At 37.9% G+C, this 21,277-nt stretch overlaps 1 protein-coding gene across 1 annotated transcript in view; it reads left to right on the top strand.

The window, feature by feature from the left end:
• The window catches only part of CSMD3 (CUB and Sushi multiple domains 3), a 614,053-nt gene that overhangs the window by 218,384 nt on the left and 374,392 nt on the right, over positions 1-21,277 (top strand). The window contains exon 11 of the mRNA XM_075085810.1: positions 3,466-3,587. Within this exon, the coding sequence (XP_074941911.1) occupies positions 3,466-3,587 (122 nt within the window). The remainder of the gene's footprint in view (positions 1-3,465; positions 3,588-21,277) is intronic.

Here is a 21,277-nt window from a genome sequence, read left to right as displayed (position 1 = left end):
TTAAGTGGGTTCAATATACAGCTGTGACCATAAGTTAGTATAAATGTAATTTTTGTTTTAGAAGGTATTAGACAACTGTGTCTCTATGCTTATATATTTCCAAATACTGTACAAATTATTCAGAAGTGTAGTCTGAACTAATCTTCAAACTGCATAGGAATTATCTGCATAGGAATAGTAATCTAAGTCATGCCTTTAGATTAGTTCCAAAAAAGAAAACAAATTCTGGCTGAAGAATAACGAACCAAAACCAGGACAGAAACCTCTGAACACACAAAAGTAAGATAGAAAGGAACTGATCTGATTCTAAATGATGATAATGATTAATTTCATGTTATTCACACTTCTAACATTTCAATGTCTTCAAAACACAGCAGCTGGGAGTTCAACTAGCGATTTGATGCTAGCTTGTATTGCCACAATCTTGACTTGAAATAGTAACCGATGTATTTTTAGACACTTAGGCGTCAAATATGTCTATATTCAAAGAGGCTTCTTATGTTAGAAGGATCTGTTAATGGTGAATTAATCTGAGTGATCTGTATCCCTGTGGAACTTTTGTTCTTTGTTGTATTTTCGAAACAGGTAGCCAATCACCCATGCAAGTGACAACTAACCAATATCAAGATTGTATGGCAGGGTTCTCAAATCCTTAAAATAAGTAGGGACACATTCAAGAAATCCAGGAAAATGTGGTATATGTTATTAATTTACCACTATATATTTCTTTACAATTCCACAACTTTCAGCTTATGTGTAAATTATTCTCATATTAAATAGACTTACTCATGAGAAAGCTGTGTAAATCAGTTCTCTGAGGCAGTACTTCCAAAATCCAGTGGAAACAATTTTTTTCATCTGCTTTAGTTAGTCTTCCCAGTGTTCTACGAATCAGCACAGAGCCATGAGAGGTAGTGCACACTTAGGTGAACTGCCTTGTGAGCAACTACTTTAATTCAGAAAGCTTGTCAAAGAATGTATAAAAAGATATAGGAGGTATGTATAATTTTCAATAAATAAAGAAAAAATGTTATGCAGACCACTTGTTATGTCTCTGAGAGACTTTTCTAATAATCAGTAAAAGCTAAATAAAAATTTGTCTTAGTTTTACAAGTATATACTACACTACCTGTAACCTGCAGCACTTTAAAGGTTGCAGTGATTGAGAACAAATCTTCATGTGATTCACACAAAATCAGAAGCAGAGGCAAGGAACCTGTGCTGCTTATTGAGATAAAGACAACAGGTAATGGGATAAAAGCAAAAATGGGTATATTGAAGGAGCTACAAGTACAGTATTGAGGCTCAGAGGCAGATATAAATTACTGAGTAAAGAAATCACGTAAGAATTTTTTTGATTATGTTTTATTGGCAAACTGTGGATTATAGACTTGAACATAAAGTATTAGCATATTGGAATATTATATTGTCATATTAGAGTAGAACATTGCTTTCAATACAGTTATTGCTGAACAGAAAGTACTTTGATATCACCAAAAAACACAGAAGTGTTTTGCACATCAGCCACTTGACAAATGCAGCAAGATCAATCATGTATAGGCATTAAAACCCTAAAGGTGCACATTTTTCTCCCTTTATCTCCAAAGAAATGCAGTATTAACCCATAAAATTTCAGTATTTTATGCGGCTGATTCAGAAGCCTTCCTAAACTGTACATAAGTATAGCTAATAGCTTCATCTTTGCAGCTTCTTACACCTGTATTTTCAAATGAATGAAAATTCATGTATTAATCACTCCTTAGCCAGACTTTAGAAAACCAAGTGATTGGTTTAATTTGTGGTTTGTTTTTCTTTTTCTTCTGGATTTCAGGCTATGGTACTGAAAGCAAATGCCTGTTAGGAATATTTCCAATGAGTATGAATAATAGAAATTAGGAGTCAAAGACTTAGCTTTTATAATTATAGAATGACATGGCTTTCCTTTGAGACCTTAACTATGATGCTACCCTGAAAAAAGGCAGCAAACACAACTCATAACTCTACCACAGCATACATGCAAAGGAGATGTGCTTTACATCCCAGCTCTGCCCCAAAGGATGGACTCACATGTTCAGATGGAGCAGCAGATTGTGTCTAGAACACTCACTGATTTTCCTCTCCTGGCTTTCTTCCCACAAATGAGCTGAAAGAGTCATACAGTTTTTAATTAAAATAATAGATTAAAAGCTGTGCTCGGTGTTAGTTTCAATCATGACCTCAATGGCTTCTGTTACTGATCATGTATGAGAAGCCTTCCTCTCGTCTCCCTCCTCTTTCCTTGTTTTCAGTCTTCTGGTGTGGCTTTGAACAGACGCTTCACCACAGTATTGCTTCTCTGAGGGGTAAAGTGGTGCAGGATGGATAGAAATAGTGACATTCTTTCTAGATGCTAAAGGGACAGAAGGAACAAGTCTTCATGCACCAGCAGCTAATTCTCCTGTTTTCAGTATTGATCAAATAAGTATGGTTTGTGAAAGTGCAACACAAATGTGTGGTAATTTCACATACCTTAATGTGAAGTTTTTTATTCAATTAAGCAAGACGGTCTGCCAGAATACAGAAGCAATGATTTTTTAGCTTCTGCAATTTATTTATGGTGTCATTAATAATCACCAAAGAAATATAGTAAGCTCATGTTTAGCTGAGGTTGCTTATCAGTTCTGCAGCTTCATATAGGAAAAGGTAACCAACAGTGCATTCAGCAAAGAGCTGAATATCAAGGAACCAACAATAAAACTTTTATTGACTTCAGCAGACTATGAATTTAATGCCTTAAAAATGTCATTCTGAAGCAGGAAGGACACAGTTTGTGTCCCTTGTATTATTTGTGATGTGAGATGCAACCTACAGTAAAAAAGGATATCAGTTTATTTAAGATATGCTACTGTAAATAACCTTATAGACTGATTTGTAAATAAACGCCCTTTGTAGTCTTTAAAAATAGCTAACACTATTTTATGTAAGTCTAACTTTTACAAGTTTCCTTTAAAGTTTTCAGTGCTTCAGCCATTCGTTCAATGGGTTGGACAGTGATTACAGCAGAAAAAATGCTACCTTGCCATACACCAATACATATGCACAAAAAACGCACAGTGCTGAAAGTGATCTTTGTGTTCTATTATATAAACTCTTGTCTCTTGAGACATTAGTGAAGGTAACGAGATAAGTCACTTCTTGAAGTGTTCTCTCAAAAATAGAGCAGTTTCCCTTAGTGTAGTTGCCATTTTTACTCCAAATATATTAATTTTTTTTTAAAAAAATTATGTTTGGACACAAAATAAAGTTTATTTTACTGTGTCAGAATAACTAAATAGGAAAATTCTATTATCTTGTATGAGGTCGTTCTGTTTTTGGTCAATGGTATTTTAATCCTGCACATCTTGATTAATATAAGTTAGAACTTGTTTTATGAATCTGCTACAGGTATTTTGTATGTAAGTTAAAAGATAATCATTCTTTTTACAGTCAAGACTTGTGGATCCAATCTTCAGGGACCTGGAGGCACTTTCACATCACCCAATTTTCCATTCCAGTATGACAGCAATGCTCAATGTGTGTGGGTCATCACAGCTATCAATACTAATAAGGTAAGTTTAAAATCCTGGCTTTGCTTTTTTTTTAAAAAAAGAATAAATCCAAAGCATATGTAGGCCCATGACATTTTTCACTAATATGATTGCTCTCTACAGTCCAGCTGCTGTACTTGGTGCATTACAGGCATTTCTAAGAAATGGCTGATATTAGATGGGTATGGGCAGATGCTGTTTCCTCTAAGAGTGTTTTGTTTTTTGTATGCCAAGTAGATGCCATCATGTTTTTATGTGATTCTCTAAATGAATTCCCAGAAGCAACTACCAATGCTATGAAACAAGGTCATGGGTCCACTAATATTGTGTAATAACCATAGAGCTGCTTTGTGTATAAGACTGTTTATATCATGGCTGGCCTTAGACTATGTGAGAAATCACTGAGGTTCATTCATTAACTTTCACTTCCTGAAGGACTGTTCTGAAGTTGTGTAATTTATTTCATTGTCTGAACCACCGTATTAAAATCCCAAATGCTTTATACCTACACTTTAAACCAAAAGTACTGGGAGTTCCGATAATGCCAGATGAGTCAAAGTAGAGTAATAAAGCTAAGTTATGACACCAGTTGTCTTCAAATTCACGAGCTAGGCACCTGGTAGCAATGGCTATATCCTATTTCTAGGTTTACTATTTTATCTGAATTGAGTGTTATGGAGTTGTTTAGATGTAATAAAACGAAAATTAACTGTACAGCTCAGGAATGTTTTATAAAGGACTACCAACATCTGTGTTTGCTGCTGCAGGGTACAGGTACATTCTACCTCCTAATTTCTGTCTTATATTGCCACCTGTATCACACTCCATTAATTGATCAGAGATGCCGAGAAAAAACATGTGAGTTTTTTTAAGCAGGAAGACAGAGGACTCAGTTAAAATCTGATTACATTTCAGAAGCCATTTAGCTACACTGGTGTATTTCTCTGTCTAATCTTACAAAGTCCTGTGGAAGTCATCCTTATGTTCCTCTTTGGAAGAAGAAAAAAAGGATATTTAATCAAGTGATTAGAGTATTCCTAATGAAGACAGTAGATGTATTTGCGGGGGGAGGGTTGTTTGTTTCTTTTATCCCTGTTCCAAGGACTGCTAATCCATTTTATCCAATTTATAGATCATGAAAATTGTGTCAAGAATCCTTGAAAGGAGATGTTGTCTCTGTCCCACAGATGGGCACAAAGTTCAAAAGTAATAGTAAAGAGCCATTTCTCTGGCCTAAAGAAACTGTATATTTTTATTTCTTTAATCAAAAACTATTAGTGAGCTTGATGAAATCTGTGCACATCCAGAATTTCTGAGAGAAAGTTCTGTCAAATGTGGCAGTAGATGGAATTTAATATCATATTGTTTGAGGAAATTAAACACAGCTCTTACACTTTGAACAAATGCTTTAAATCATTTGAAAACCATGACTGGGCTTTTGTATGGAATGCATTTAAGACCTTTTTGGGCATATTTTGCATAAAATGGTTTCCTTTCTTAAATGTAGCAAGGGCATGTCTACACAACAAAAAAAACAAATAAGATTTTCTACATTCTTCCAATGGTAGAAGCAAAACTTTAAGCTCAGAAATTCATATGTATGTACTGGAAAATCATAGGGGTTTAGTTATTAATGACTTGAAGAGTGTTAAGGATTACACTCAGGTGGAGGTATTCGTGCCTAAATGCTGTCTTCCTCCTCCCTCCCTGCCAATTCACAACATGGCAATGGAGTGTTATCTTCAAAACCTCAGAACTTCATTTTGACCAAAGGTATTTTTCACTGAGGCATTCAGAAACATTATTTCTCAGTATTGTTTTCCTTACAAGTTTACAGTTTCTGTTTTCAAGGAACTTTGATTTAAAGCTGAGTGCTGAAAATTAAGAAGTGAACAAATGGTTTGTCCCTGTCAGTGTGGTTCACAGAGTTACAGAATGACTGAGATTGGAATTGACTTGTGGATATCATCTAGTTGAACTCCCCTGCTCAAGCAGGGCCACCTAAAGGAAGTTGCCCAGACAGTCTTTAAGTATCTCCAAGGATGGTGACTCTACAACCTCTCTGGGCAACCAATGCTAGTGGTCAGTTACCATCACATTGAAAAACTGTTTCCTGATGTTCAGACGCAACCTCCTGTGTTTCTTTTTGTGCCCACTGCCTCTGGTCCTGTCACTGGGCACCATTTTTAAGGGTTTGGTTTCATCTTCTTTACATCCTCCCTTCAAGTGTTTATACACATTAAGATCCGCCTGAGCGTCCTCTTCTCTAGGTTAAGCAAGCTCAGCTCTCTCAACCCTTCCTTATGTGAGAGATGTTCCAGTCCCTTAATCATCTTAGTGTCCTTTTGCTGTAGACTCTTTCCAGTAGCTGCTTAATTCTCTTGTACTAGGGAGGTGCAGTTGTTAGGCTTGTTTTCCTTTCCTGCAAAGCACGTAGGAGATCAAGTTATTCTATGTGTATAAATTCCAGTTCAAATGAAAATAAAATAAACCCCCTCTTTTAGTCAGAGGTTAAAATAAATAGTTAAAATAAAAGGTTTTTTTAAAAAGGTTTGAAAAAGTTATTTTATATTGGATTTTTTTTTTCTGAAACTGTATATACTACAACATAGCATATTAGCATAGCATGAAAAATGTCCCAGGCCCTGACTGATAAGAATATATAAGCACACACCCAGTTTTAATAGTCGGGGATGAACAAGAAATCATAGGTTGAATATCTGCTGGTTCAGTAATGTATTTCAGTGCATGCAAGATTCAGTTTGATTTGATAAGTACTTATGTATTGCATTATTATGATAAGGTTTTGGTAGTAGGGGGCTGCAAGCGTGACTTCTGTGAGAACTGGTCAGGAGCTGCTCCCATGTTGGCAGAGCCAGTTCTAGTTGGCTCCAAAACAGGCTCATTACAGGACACAGGTGAGGAAATCAGGCAAGCTGGTGGCACTTCTGTGTTAATATATTTGGGGAAGTGTAAAAATGCTGTGCAACGGCAGCTGAAGGTGAGTGAGAATATGTGGGAGAAACAACCCTGCAGACACCAACATCAATGAAGAAGGAGGGGAAGGAGGTGCTCCAGGCACAAGAGCACAGATTCCCCTGCAGCCCACGGAGGTCCACAGTGGAGCAGATATCCACCTGCAGCCCATGGAGGATCCCACGCTGGAGCAGGTGGATGTGCCCTGAAGGAGGCTGTGACCCCATGGGAAGCCCGTGCTGGAGCAGGCTTCTGGCAGGACCTGTGGCCCATGGAAAGAAGAGCATACTGGAGAAGGTTTACTGGCAGGACCTGTGACCCCATGGCAGGCCAATGCTGGAGCAGTCTATTCCTGAAAGACTGCACCCCATGGAAAGGACCCATGCTGGAGCAGTTCATGAAGAACTGTAGCCCATGGGAAGGACCCATGCTGGAGAAGTTCATGGAGTACAGCTATAAAGGACCATCTCTCATGGGAGGGGTCCCACGCTGGAGCAGAGGAGGAGTGTGAGGAGGAAGGAGCAGCAGAGACAGTTTCGTACCTCACTGTACATTCCTCTACCCATACTTCGTCTGTTTGCTTATAAGAATGTTATGGAAGACATTGTTGAAAACCTTACTGAAGTTCAAGATCATCATCCACTGCTCTTCACTCATCCACCAAGACAATCATCTCATTGTAGAAGGTTTTCAGGTTGATCAGGCATGATTGCCCCTTCATAAATCCACGCTTGCTACTTTCAGGCATCCTTCTTTCCGTAATATGTTTCAAAATGGTGTCCAGTATTTGCTCCATCACCTCCCCACAAATCAAGGTGAGGCTAACTGGCCTGTAGTTCCCCAGATACCCTTTCTTGCCCTTGCTGAAGATAGGTGTGAAGCTTTCATTCTTCCAGTCCTCAGGAATCACTTCCTGATCACCATGACGTTTCACAGATGATCAAGAGTGGCTCCACAATGACATGGGCCAGCTCCCTCAGCACCCATGTGTACAATGGGCCTTTGTATACCCATTTTGTTTAAATGTTCCCTAACCTGATCCTCCTCCAGCTATAAGTAGTCTTCCTTGCTGCAGAATTCCCCTAATCTCAGGACCCTGGGATTCCTGAATGCAAGTCTTATCAGTAAGGACAGAAGTGAAGAGGGTATTCTGTACGTTGCTCTTTTCTGTGTCCTTTGTCACCATGCAACCTGCCCCATTCAGTGGACAGCCCCTGTTTTCTGTCATCTACCTTTTGCTGCTGACATACTGTAGAAGCTCTTCATGTTCCATTCAAGTCCCTTGCCAAACTTAACCCCAGATAGCCTTTGGTTTTCCTAGAAATATCCCTGCATGCTCAGAGGTGTGTCTCTCTGCTCCTGGGTGTCCTGACCCTGATTTCATCTCTCTGACGCTTTTATGTTTGAGTTTAGTCAGGAGCTCCTTGTTCATTCATGCAGGCTTACTTGTACCTTTGCTTGGTTTTTTATTCATTGGGATGAACATTTATTGAGTTTGGAGGTAGCTATCTATGAATATCAACCAGGTCTCTGGACAGTTCTTCTCTCCAGAACCATCTGCATGGGATTCTTTGGAACAGAACCCTGAACAAAGTCTGTTCTCCTGTCAGGGTTGTGTTCCTCCTGCCTTTTGCCTTGCCTCCCTCCTTTCAGGATCCTGAACTTCACCAATCCAGTCACTGCAGCCCAGTCTGCCCCAGTCTTTACATTGCCAACCAGCTCTTCCTTGGTTGTAAGCATGAGGTCCAACAGAGCAAGTCCCCTTGTCAACTCTCAATCACCTGTGTTAGGAAGTTGTGATCAGCACACTCCCTAAACCTCCTTGATGGCTTCTCCCCTGCTTTGTTGCCCTCCTAGGTGATATTGGGGTGGTTGAAATTCCTATGAGGATCAGTACCTGCACGTGAGGCTTCTCCAACAGTGTACGATGGAGGAAATCCGTGGTCTGTTTTCCCACTTCTAGATTGCCTTAACATGGTTTCCACCTATTTTCTTATATACATCAAGCAAGTGATTTTTGCCACTCTGGCAAAAATTTCTGCCACTCTGGCAAATCCATGGCCACTCTGGAATCAACTAAAACTTTATTGATCAAAAATAGCAAAACTATAGTTCCAGCGATCTGCCTGAAAGTATACAAAGAAAATCAGGCCTCTCTGTGGTATGCTAACGGTGCAAGGGAATTTTAAGTTCTCTGTTTTGGCCTGAACTGTGATTCTCATATTATTAACCCCTTGGGCTCATAGGAAACATTCTTGTGAATAACGGCACAGAAATGAGAATAAGGATTTCTCGGTTTGAACTCCACTTCATTATATCTCTCACATCCAGTAAGATACTTGAACATCTCATGGGATGTTGTACAAACTCAGCAGCTAGGCTTTGGAAAATGCTCTGAATTGCTGGTAATTGATTATGACATTGTGTAGTGGGGTCTTGTAATGTTATGCTTACATTTTGAATATACTAATAATCTTTGTATTTTTGTGGTTTAATTCCCTTCCCCTCCCCAGAAGCAGTGCATTTTTTCCTATTGCTTTCCTCCTAAAAATGTAAAACTTGTTTTCCTTTAATTGTTACCATATCAGATCACATGCCTGAACGGTATTTCTTACCAAGAAACAGCTGGAAATATTGTTTATAACTTTTTATGGTATCACATTTGGTTTATTCTGTCTCAGGTATGAACTGTATGCACAGAAAACAGGTTGCAGGCTGAATTTTACAGTTACTTGCATTGTGCTTCAGACCAGTCTTTTTCCAGGTCCTATTATGACCCATTTTCATGGGACAAGTAACATAGAGTTGGTTTATCCATAGACTAGCAGCCTTTCTTAAACGGAGATAGCAACTTCTGAGGTGGAAAAGAGAAGCCCAGAGAAAAGACTTATTTTATTTAGAGATTTGTGTAGGAAAACCATAGGTAGAAGAAGCTAATGATTTCTGATAGGCTTAAGAGTTGTTGAGATAGATATAGATATAGATATAAATATTTTTATATATAATACCTATATAGATATGTATTAAGCAACAGAAAAAAACAATTTTTTTCACACTGGAAGACTGATTCAGTTAATATTAACTAGATAGAGAATAGAGAAAAACATTTTCTGTGAAAGCTGCTTCAACACAAACCATGATAACTTTATCTACTTGTTTTGTTTTTTTTTAAATAATGTGTCTTTAAATTTCCCTGAACTAAATACCTACAATGTCTCATCTTACAGAATAAACACTGGGTAGATTGGCTTAACATTTTTTTGCTAAAGCTGGCAACCATCACAATCTGATGGTCTAAAACATTAAATGTCATTTCTTGAACTTGAAGTATTATCATCATGAAAGCATTTTCATATTGTTATAAACATAGCAAGATTTTCTGTATTTTATTGTTTGAATGACAAAACCTCATTTTGTATGTTTTATTCCTTCCATAACTCAAATATATACTGCTGCTTGTAGTGACACAAATTCTGCATCTGTTCCTTGACCTTTTTCAGAAAATCTTTGTTGTTAATTTTAAAACACTGAACGAGTGATACACATGATAAAATTCCAGACAGTGAGGGAAAGAAAGCTGTTATCTGCTATTAATATGCATATCACAGAAAAAAAAAAACACCACAAATAAAAAGAAAAGCATATGTAGATTTTTAGATTATAAGTCTGCAAATAACCTCTTTGACAGATGGAGTGAAATCATATGGCAATTCTTCATTATAAGCCTTCTTAAATTATGGTGCTTCAAATGCTCTAGATATTTTGCCAATATAAGAATGTTGAATTTAATTATTTCATTCTTAGCTAATACATAAAAATATACATTTTTTCTGTATTGTATACAATAATATTAGTTTGCTGTAGCCCTCTGCTTTAGCTTAACAAAATAAATTGGCCTTATTGCTATCAACTGTTTCCAGCACTGTATCAAGGCACAATTTTTTTTTTGTATCTTCACCTGCTTTTAATTACAAGGTAAAGTTTGAAAGTTGCACAATTTCCTCAGCTTCACTTAACATAAAGGGCTGTTGTTTGTTAGACAGTGAATGCCCTGGTTGGTTAGGGCTTTTTGCCATATAAAGTATTCACAGAACTAAACCAGACCTGTTAGGCAGTAATTGCTAGATAATTGTTATCATAGTGTAAGCATGCTAAAACCAGTTTAGATCAAGAGAAAGCCAAATAATGCTGAGATGCTTATTGTCAGGTCAGTACAAATCCTGTGTGTTTTTACTAGTAACAGCAAAAATGTTACCTGCTGGGCTACGTTAAAACCTAGTTCCTGTTGTTTGCTTAAACAGCATGTGGAATAAGAAAAATTGCAATTGTGACTCTTGATTTTGCCATTCAAAAGGATGGGCAACAAAATGATCGGTTTAGATTTAACAACAGGCTAAGATACCAGTGGAATCTGAATTATGGCTAAAATTAACCAGAGTTCAAGTCTTATGAATTATACTTGCTGATTTTTTTTCTAATCCACAGTGACAGAAACACTGTGGAAAACATCAGTGCTAGAATGACAGCCTTTCTGACAGATCTCAGCCATATTCACACCACGTATCTTTCACCACCATGCATTAAGAAGGAGAAAAATAAGCAAAAGGGTTCCTTTAAAAAGAAACCAAGCTGTTTCCCAAAATTTTAAGCAGAATATAAAAATATAAGCTCATTGTTAAATTTAGATGGATCAGAAAACTAGGTCCTGCTTCTGGTAATTTTACATAGCAGAAATTTTTTTTTTTAAAAAGAGAAATTTTACAGGATTACATGTTAGTTTTTGTTTGTCACCACCATATTCTAAATGTTACATTCAGTGTATTTCAGGCATAAGAGTATTCTTACTGTCTGCATGACTGTATTCATTAGAATGTATTATTTAGAACATCGGTTTCAAAAGTTTGCCCATGTTCAAATTCTTATCTTTTTATCCACTGAATTTTGAAATAATTTTGAAATCAATAATGATTTATGTCTGAAAGTAGGCGTTTTTGTGGATATCAAATATCTGTTAGGAAATCTATAATTTGAAAATCGTCATAATGGCAGAGCCTATGAAAATTTATGACAACTATTTCCAACTTCTGTAGACCTTTACTTTCTGAGAAACTATTGAAAAGGTTCAAAATATCATAGAATCATAGAATGTCCTGAGTTGGAAGGGACCCACAAGGATTGAGTCCAGCTCCTGACCCTGCACAGGACTACCCCGAATTCACACCATATCTCTGAGGGCATTGTCCAAGTGCCTCCTGAATATCATCAGGCTTGGTGCCGTTTCTGCCTCCCTGGGGAGCCTGTTCCAGGGCTCCACCACCCTCTGGGTGAAGAACCTTTTCTAAGATCCAGCCTAACCCTCCCCCGGTACATCTTCCTGCCATTCCCTCGGGTCCTGTCATCGGTCACCAGAGAGGAGAGATCAGCACTTGGGAAACTCCTCACATGATATTTTCTGCAAGTCTGAAGAAGTTTACTGAGGGAATAACTTGTAGCTGTTACTGAATTCATATTAAACATGGTTCTCATTCAATCCCTCTATACTAAGGTGTTCTTTTTTTTTTTTTTCCATATACTTATGTTGTATTCTTCCCTTCCTCCTTCCTTATGTCATGATGTTGATGTTTTCCTCCTGCAAAAATTTCCTCTTTCCATTTCTGAGTTTTTGTGCTTTTTAGGCCAAGCCAAAAATAAGCAAAACAAAATTCAACAAAAAGCTGAGTGTTTACATTTAATTTACCACAGCTGTGTTATTTCATTAACCATGTCAAAACTGTCAGCAGAACATTTCCTAAGCTTGCTTTCAAGCCTAAACCCAGTAGCCATCCATATTTATTCATGTTGACAATATAAATCTCAAGCTGGCTGGGTGCTTTTGCATGGACTCAAGCACTCATTTCATCAAGTCTATTCTGGTCAGGGCTGTTGGAACAAACTACGCTGCAGCTCTTTTTACAAGGAAATGCCTCAAATTTGGCTTTTCCTAAACCTATCATGAAGATGTATTGCAGTTGTTACAATCAGTAAAATTATTAGAAAACATGAGCATACTTAAGCTCACTCTTAACTATATATTTTAACCATAATCCTATTTTTCATTCATGCAGGTTAAAAAAGGTGGTACTGTATTTAGGAGATAACATACTTTTATTCTATATGAAGCTAGAAAGTGTAAAAATATTTCAGTTCTGTTCAGAACACCTTCAATTTCTTTACAGAGTTAGCTACACTAGTCTTCAATATTGTTCATGAACACTTTGATCCAGTTAAAAAAATCCAAGTGACGTATATACTGCTGTTTAAAGGACTCTTAGAAATATATGTGGAGGGAGGGAAGATTGTCTCAGCAGAGCAAAAGCACAGAAGGGAATCCAGCTATTTCTAGGATGAAGTTAGCAGGTTCAACATTCATCAATTGTTGAACGAGAGTATCTGGAGTCAGGAGGTATGTGCTTTTGGTTAAGTATTGGAGAAAAATAGTAAAATCAAAGATATGTGAAGAAAAAAAAGTAATGTAATTGCAGATGGATGAATGACTTGTCCTCCCATCCTGCAATTTTACTATAACTCCACTTTCAATATGAAAGGAGAGGTACATTTTCTTAATTATTGTAGATTTTATATCACGAAATATTTTTCTACCATTTCTGTGACTACAGGAGTGGTGGTTTACACTCTGAAAATATGATCTACCCATAGAGAATGGGCGAGAGATTGTGCCTACTGCAAAAACTGGAAGAGGAGAAATTTCTTCTATTGCACCCATCAGCAATTTTAGATTCTAGCCATAAGCTGAATTTCAGGTATTAACTCCACCTTTGATTAAAACTTTATATAGAATTAAAGGCCAAACCTGAGTTTTAGTTCTGTTACTCTTTCAATAAGTTCCTAAAATTAGTCTAAGTTATGTCTCTAATACACTTTGCAAATATATTTTCTTATTTGTACTTATGATGAATATGCACATCCAGGCTAGAACTTTTAAAAAGATATATGCATGATCCAGAGACTTTGATAAGAAGTTTCCAGTGCTTGCACTGTAAGCAATTAATACATTTCAGTCTTTTTTTGTTTGGTGAATTTTTGGCACAGAGACTTGTCACTTTCCTCCACAGTTGAGTTCACTTGGTTGCTCTTATGAGTGGTCTTTATAGTAAATTGTTCTGCTTGATACATATGGTTTTCTGCTCAATACATATGGTTTTTCTGATATTTGACTGGGAAATTGAGCTGCTAGTAGTTTGTTTGTATGTTTGTTTTCCATGAAGTGACTCCTTAATAAGAGTTCATGGTACCATTCTGTAGTGGATTAACCTTGGCTGGCTGCCAGGTGCCCACTGGGCTTCTCTCGCTTTCCCTCCTCAACAGGACAGGGGGAGAAAATACTATGAAGAGTCTCATGGGGTCAAGAGAAAGACAGGAAGATCACTCACTAGTTATCGTCATTTACAAAAGAGACTTGACTCGAGGAAATTAAATTAATTTGTTGGCAATCAAATTAAGAGTAGGATAATGAGAAATAAGAGCAAATTTAAACCAACACCTTCCCTTCCCTCACCCTTCCCTTCTTCCCAGGCTCAACTTCGCACCCAACTTCTCCGTGTCCTCCCACCAAGTAACACAGGGAAGACAGGGAATGGGGGTTGCAGTCAGCCCATTACACTTTGTCTCTGCTACTCCTTCCTCCTCACACTCTCCCCCTGCTCCTATGTGGAGTGCCCCCCATGGGAAACAGTCCGCCATTAACTTATCCAAACTGGGTCATTCCATGGGGTGCTGCACTTCCAGAGCAGACTGCTCCAGCGTGGGCCCCCACAGGGTCACAGGTGCTGTCAAAAGCCTGCTCCAGCACAAGCTTCCCACAGGGTCACAGCTTCCTTCAGGCACACCCACCTGCTCCAGCATGGGGTCCTCCATAGGCTGCAGGTGGGTATCTGCTCCACCATTAACCTCCATGGGCTGCAGGGGCACAGCCTGCCTCATCATGGTCTTCACCACAGGCTGCAGGGGAATCTCTGCTCTGGCACCTGGAGCACCTCCTCCCTTTTCTTCCTCACTGACCTTGGTGCCTGCACAGTTGTTTCTCCCAGTTATTGTTACTACTCCCCCTTCAGCTGCTGTTGCACCGCATTTTTTACCCTTTCTTAAATATGTTATACAGAGGCACTACCAAGGTCACTAATTTGCCCAGCTTTGGCCAGTGGTGGGTCTGTCTTGGAGCCATCTGGTTCTGTCTGACATAGAGGGGCAGCTCCTGATCAGTTCTCACAGAAGCCACCCCTACAGTTCCTTCCTGCTACCAAAACCTTGCCACGTAAACCCAATACACGTTCACAATGCAAACTGAAGGTGATGTTTGCAGGAACATCCACTGAAACTTAAGTCACTAATATCACTCCTGTGGTTTCTGTCTCCTTCAGGATGTGTAGCGGTTCATCAGAATAGGCTGACATCAGTTAGTGACCTCTGTTTTCTTTTGGAGCAGATGGCTTACTTTCAGTGAGATGAAAAAAGGCAGACTTCTGTGCTGCATGCAAGGATATCCCTTTTGACTAGCTACTGAATGGAAGAACAGAAGCAGGGGCAAGTTAATTAGAAGTCCTCAGTCCCTTCCTATGATTGCAGTCAGCTTGCTACTTAAGAACAATGATTTTTTTTTTTTAACTCTGACAGTGAGATTAGTTTTATGAGGGAAGGATGTTAATGATTTTTTTCATGATCATGATTTTTTTCATTGTTGTTTTACAGATTGTTTGATATTTTTTCGCTGCATATACTGCGTGCTATTTGTTTATAATGGTCTTAGCAAGCCTTACTTTTTTAAGCTATCATCTGGAGCACTGTTTCCCTGCCTGTGGAAGTAAAAAAAAGAATGTCTTTAGGGCAAGAGTCCACAAAAAGTTCCAGGGTTTTCCTAATACATCTCCTTGGAAGTAGTAAAATGGACTGATGGGTTTTACAACAAAAATAGCTTTTGAAAGAGTAGAAAAGGGGACTAATGGAAAATTATGTATTTAAAGTTAATGTAAATAAAATGTTTTAAGATTACTTTTGTTTTCTTTAGAAATACTCTTAGATTTGAGTCTTACTCTAATATGCTTTTGCTACTAACTCTGCTGTATGGTCTTTTAGTCTCAGCTCATTTTATTTATTATCTACTGAAATGATGTTATTAATGAAATGTATTTCACCTTCTTCATTACACCAGAAGCTTGACTAAATTGCTATAAAATCCTTTTGACCTTAAGATCGATGTTCTCAAAGAGACATAGCATTAAGTGCTGAAATACCACTAAAAATCAGTAAGGAAATGAATTGCAAATATAACAAATCTTCTTGAAAAAACCCTCCCTATTAATAGAAAGTACAAATCCCTCTATTAGGAGAAAGCAAAAGACTAGAAAGTTTGTAGCTCTTACTACCATTCAAACTATGCCTATCTGGGAGAACATCCATAATTTTCTCAAAGTAACATTGGAGAATGTTTTTGTAAGACATATGAAACATATTCAAAAGGCTAGATTAGACAGGAGGAACCTGAGTTGAGAGTCTAGAATATTAACAGTTGTCTGTTCAGCTGAATGGGCAGGTACTGTGCATTGCCACTGTAAAAAGGATGTTACTGGGAAAAAGAATTCCAAATGTTCTCATTTATTACCTCATACCTTATAGCCTTGGTACATCTGGTGAATATACAGGTCAAAACCAGAACTATGTTGTGAGTTTAAATGCCTTACAGGTTGAGTGGTGTCTACCTATGATTTTATAGATCACAGATTCAAAGTCGGGAAATCCATTTATATTGTGGTTTTGAACTAGTCTTAAACTTCATCAGTCCTTTACTTCCTTTTGTGAGGAAGCCCACAGATGTCAATGGACACCTATTAGAGTGGGTCCAGAGGAGGGCCACAAAAATGGTCAGATGACTGGAACACCTGTGATGTAATAGAGGCTGAGAGAGTTGGGGCAGTTCAGCCTGGAGAAAAGAAGGCTCCAGGGAGACTTTATTGGGACATTTCATCATATAAAGGGGGATTACAAGAAAGATGTAGAAAGGGTTTTTGTCAGGGCCGCAGGACAAGGGGTAATGGTTTTAAACTGAAAGAGGGTAGATTTAGATTGGATATAAGGAAGAAATTTTTTATGATGAGGGTAGTAAGGACAAGCTGCCCGGAGAAGCTGTGGATGCCCCATCACTGGAAATGTTCAAGGTCTGGTTGGATGGAGCTTTGAAAACCTCATCTAGTGAAAGACATCCCTGTGCATGGAAGGGAGGGTTTGACTAGATAATCTTCAAAAGTCCCTTTCAACCCTGACCATTCTGTGATTAGTATTTCAATTTATAAAGTACTTATGTATATATATTTTAAGGATTTTATGTTTAATTCAATATTTATGCATGTCTTTTGAAAAAAAATCAACACAAACCAAAACTGCTTTCTTGGCTTTTGTAAACTTAGTTTATTAGCATTTTGATCTCTGGTATACAACTTTTTGTTGAATATTAATGTTTAGAGGTCTTTCAAAACTGTTTTCTCTTTTTTTACAGCTGGCCTTGTTGCCATTCTGGATTTTGACAGCCTAAGAAAACAAAAGTGATCTTAGTTTATGTATGTCTGATTTCCTAATATGGATTTATATTTCTTCTTAAGCACATAGCCACATGTTTCTGTAGCCCATAAGTTGTAATCAATTGCATCTCCTCCCACCTTTCTCTAAAGTCTACCATTCCTTTCATTTATTCCTCATGCTACTATATCAAATGCTGTCCAGGGAGGGAGTGTGTTCAGCTGGATGTAATGGGAAATAATTAGAATGTTATTCTTAACAGTCATCTCTGTCTTTTTCACAACTGCAATAAAGATATGGAGGAACAATTTTAGGAAGAGAGAAGCTTTATGTAGACTAGTGTCATCTAAGTTTAGTCAACAGGTTAATTGCCATAGTTGGTGGACTTTTTATTTTATACTCTCCCTCCAGTTAATGAACAGATATTAGTTTCACTAGAGATACAAACCCTAAAGTACTGTTTAATTATTTATCCTAAGAGGAATGTCCAAAACAGGCAAGATTAATTATCTCCAAATAATTTATCTGTAGAAAAGCAGTAGCTGCAAAGGTTGTACGTGATAAGTTTTGAGCAGATGTGTGATTTTCAGTTGATTCAGTTTTCACAGAACCACAGAATGGTTGAGGTTGGAAGGGACCTCTTGCCCAACGCCCACGCTCAAGCAGAGCCACCTAGAGACAGTTGTCCAGGACCACGTCCAGTTGGCTTTTTAATATCTCTGAGGAGGGAGACTCCACAACTGCTCTGGGGAACCTGTGCCAGTGCTTGATCACCCTAGCAGTAAAAAACTGTTTCCTGATGTTCAGACAGAGCCTTTTATGTTTCAGTTGTGCCCATTGCCTCTGGTACTGTCCCATCAGTGAAAAGAGCCTGGATCCATCCTCTTTGCACCCTCCCTTCAGGTATTTATATACCTTGATGAGATCCTCTCTGAGCATTCTTTTCTCTAGGCTGAACAGTTCTGGCTCTCTCAGTCTTTCCTCATAGGAGAGATGCTTGAGCCCCTTAATCATTTTCACGGCTCTTCATTGGACTCTTTCCAGTATGTCCAAGTCTCTCTTGTACTGGAAAGTACTGGACATTGCATCCAGTTGTGTCTTACCATGGCTGAGCAGAGGGTAAGGATCACCTCCCTCAACCTGATGGCCATATTTTTTTTAATGCAGCTGAGGATACCATTCACCTTCTTTGCAGCAAGGGCACATTGTTGGCTCATGGTCAACCTGGTGGCCACCAGGACCCCCAGGTACACTTCTGCAAAGGTTCTTCCCAGCTGGGTGGCCTCCAACATATACTGGTGCATGGGCCTGTTCCTGCCCAGGGGCTGGACTTTGCAGTTCCCCTTGTTGAACTTCGTGAGGTTCCTGTTGTTCTATTTCTCCAGCCTGCTGAGGTTTCTCTGGGTGGCAGCATGACCCTCTGGCATATCAGCTGCTGCTTCTGGTTTGGTGTTGTGGCAAACTTGCAGAGGGTGCTCTCTGCCCCATCATCCAGATCACCAATGGAGATGTTTCCCAGTATTGACCCCTGGGATACACCACCAGTTCCACCAACTAGGCTTTGTACTGCTGATCACAACCCTCTGGGCCCAGACTTTCATCTAGTTGTCAATCCATGTGTCTGTTCAGCCAGCACGTACATTAACAGCTTGTCTATGAATATCTTATGGGAGACAATGTCAAAGGCCTGCGGGAAGCCCAAGTAGATAATATCCACTGCTCTCCTGTCATCTACCAGGCTAGTCATTTCATCAGAGAAGTTTATCAAAGTCGGTCAAGCATGACTTCCCCTTGGTGAAGCCATGCTGACTACTCCTGATGATTTTCTTGTCCCTAGTGTTCCTGGAAATGGTTTCCAGGATTAACTGCTTCATGGTAGTATTAATGTTAAATAAAATTATACCTCAATATAAATAATTTAAATAAAATTATACCTCAGTCTTGTAATAAATGATGGATTCAATATACTTCCCTACTGAAACTGTTCTTCTATAATCGAATATATAACACAATTATTTTGATGGAGGTACCTGTGATTATATGGAAAATTATGGAGCTAAAGCCTATCAATCAGACAGAAGCATTTCATTAGGTTATACCATCAGATATAAATGCACATAATTTACTTACTGGGAAGTAGTCAGACATCCTCAGCACAAAAGCAATTAACAATCCTGAGGGCGTATGAGGACACACAGATATAAACAGGACTTATTTTCTTCTCCCTGCCTAGTTTCACTTCTACCAGTGAAGAAGGCAACCAGAGAATTCCTTTTGATTGATAAGCACAGAGTGGGCATGACATTATCAGCAGTCTATAGGTGGTTTTTTTTCTTTTCTAGAGTTAACAGTGAAAACTGATGAAAATAGATATCTTGTGGATATGCTTCAGTGAGATGGATTTCTTGCTATTGTTAGTATGTTTGGAGCATTCATACTGTGTGTTTCTTGCAAGATAAGGTTTACAGAAATAGATTTCATTGTGGATCAATAATAGATGTTCTGGCACTAGAAAGGTGGCCAGAATTTCCAAGTCCAACCTTCTCTCTGTTATCTTCTATGAACAAATGCCATTCCCATACCATGTTAAAGTTAGTAAACAGTCATCTCCTTCAGTGTCTAGATTTAAAAAAATTATCTTCTTTTCTAGTAGCTTAATAAAAATGAGTGAAATTAACTTAATTTTATCTACAACTGCTACTAATTTTTAAAGGTATAATGAGACATTTGCAAAGGTTAAGATAGTTGATGTGAGAAAATATGGCAAAATCAAATCTGAAATAATTGCTTAGAGGTATACAAACCCCAAACCCACAACACAGTATTCTGTTTCACAAGATAAAAGTTATACAATTTTGTGTTATTGGGAACATGATAAACACAATGACCTAAGTAAAAGCCAATGTCTTTGCTTAATGATTTATTTCCACGCCTTTATTTCCCTTTGTGGATGCTATATTGATAATTGAATTTAATTGTTTAGTTTTATTTATATTTGTTTCTTTGTAGAAGGCCTTATTTAGAGGATAATTTCTTTTTTGCAGAATACTTCTTTTTAGGGAGGCTGCATAGGTTGATTAAATGTTGAGACTGTATTCCTCTGATTAATCGATCTCAGAAACCCTTCTTGTAAATGCAAGCCAACACAGTACAGGTCATACTTCTATGCAAACAGAAAACAATAACATGAAAAATAAAAATATAATCTCTTCATGTTGTTACTTTAATGTGTTATCCTTCCATTTTAAGACTTTCCATTAGTATTTACTTTCAGGATAGAAAAGGACTATACATTTTTTTTCAGTTATCATGGTCCCAAAGTAAATAAATCTAAACAACCTTTATAAATAACTGATTGCAGGATTAGCCTCTATGGAAAATCAATATTTACCATTAGTATTGCATTTTTTAAAAGTCAAACAAGAACAAAACAGAAACCCCTTTTAAAGAACTGCCAAAAAATTACATTCTGTGTTTACCAATAACTCTGTAAAGCAGAATTCACCTGCTATCTGTAGGACTGAGATTACTGGTGACCATTGACATAAAATACTTGGGATTAACCCCAGCTGGTCTTCAGCTGCCTTCCCAAAAGAGCACAGTTCTCTTGAAGATCCCGTATTTGCCGGGTTTGTACGGATCTTTTGGCAGCTTTACAGCATCTCAGATGGTACTACTGAAAAATATTTATGTGAGCGAATCCCATTTTAGATGTCCACAGTGTAGGCATCCATATACAAATGCTTAGTCTCACTTTATAGTCAAGGAAGAGAAAGAAGTACATCTAAACTGTGGTTGATCTAGTGTGTGTTATCTACTTTTTGATGAAATAGATTATACTGTAGATGTTTTTCACTGGTTATGAAGAAGCCTATATCAAATATAGAGCTTGCACTGTAGATGTCTACAGTTAAGTATGTTGAATCCTATTGCCAACAAATGGGCTTAAAAATATAGAAAGAACTTTCCAGTTAGCTAGTGAGTATTTATATCCTGGAATTGTCTTTCAGCTTTGTGTGTCACCTGCATTTTTCTGTGATGTTCTATAAATCTCCAAGTTTCCTCTTTCCTTTTCTTCCTCCCTCCCCCTTCTCATCCCCTCTGATACTCAAAGATTAAATTAAATCTGAAAGGACAAAAGTGCTTAATATTTAGGCTGTTTCGTTTTG

The sequence above is a fragment of the Phalacrocorax aristotelis genome, chromosome 2, assembly GCF_949628215.1.
Source record: "Phalacrocorax aristotelis chromosome 2, bGulAri2.1, whole genome shotgun sequence".
Classification (NCBI taxonomy): domain Eukaryota; kingdom Metazoa; phylum Chordata; class Aves; order Suliformes; family Phalacrocoracidae; genus Phalacrocorax; species Phalacrocorax aristotelis.
This window is presented reverse-complemented; position numbering and strand designations above follow the sequence as displayed.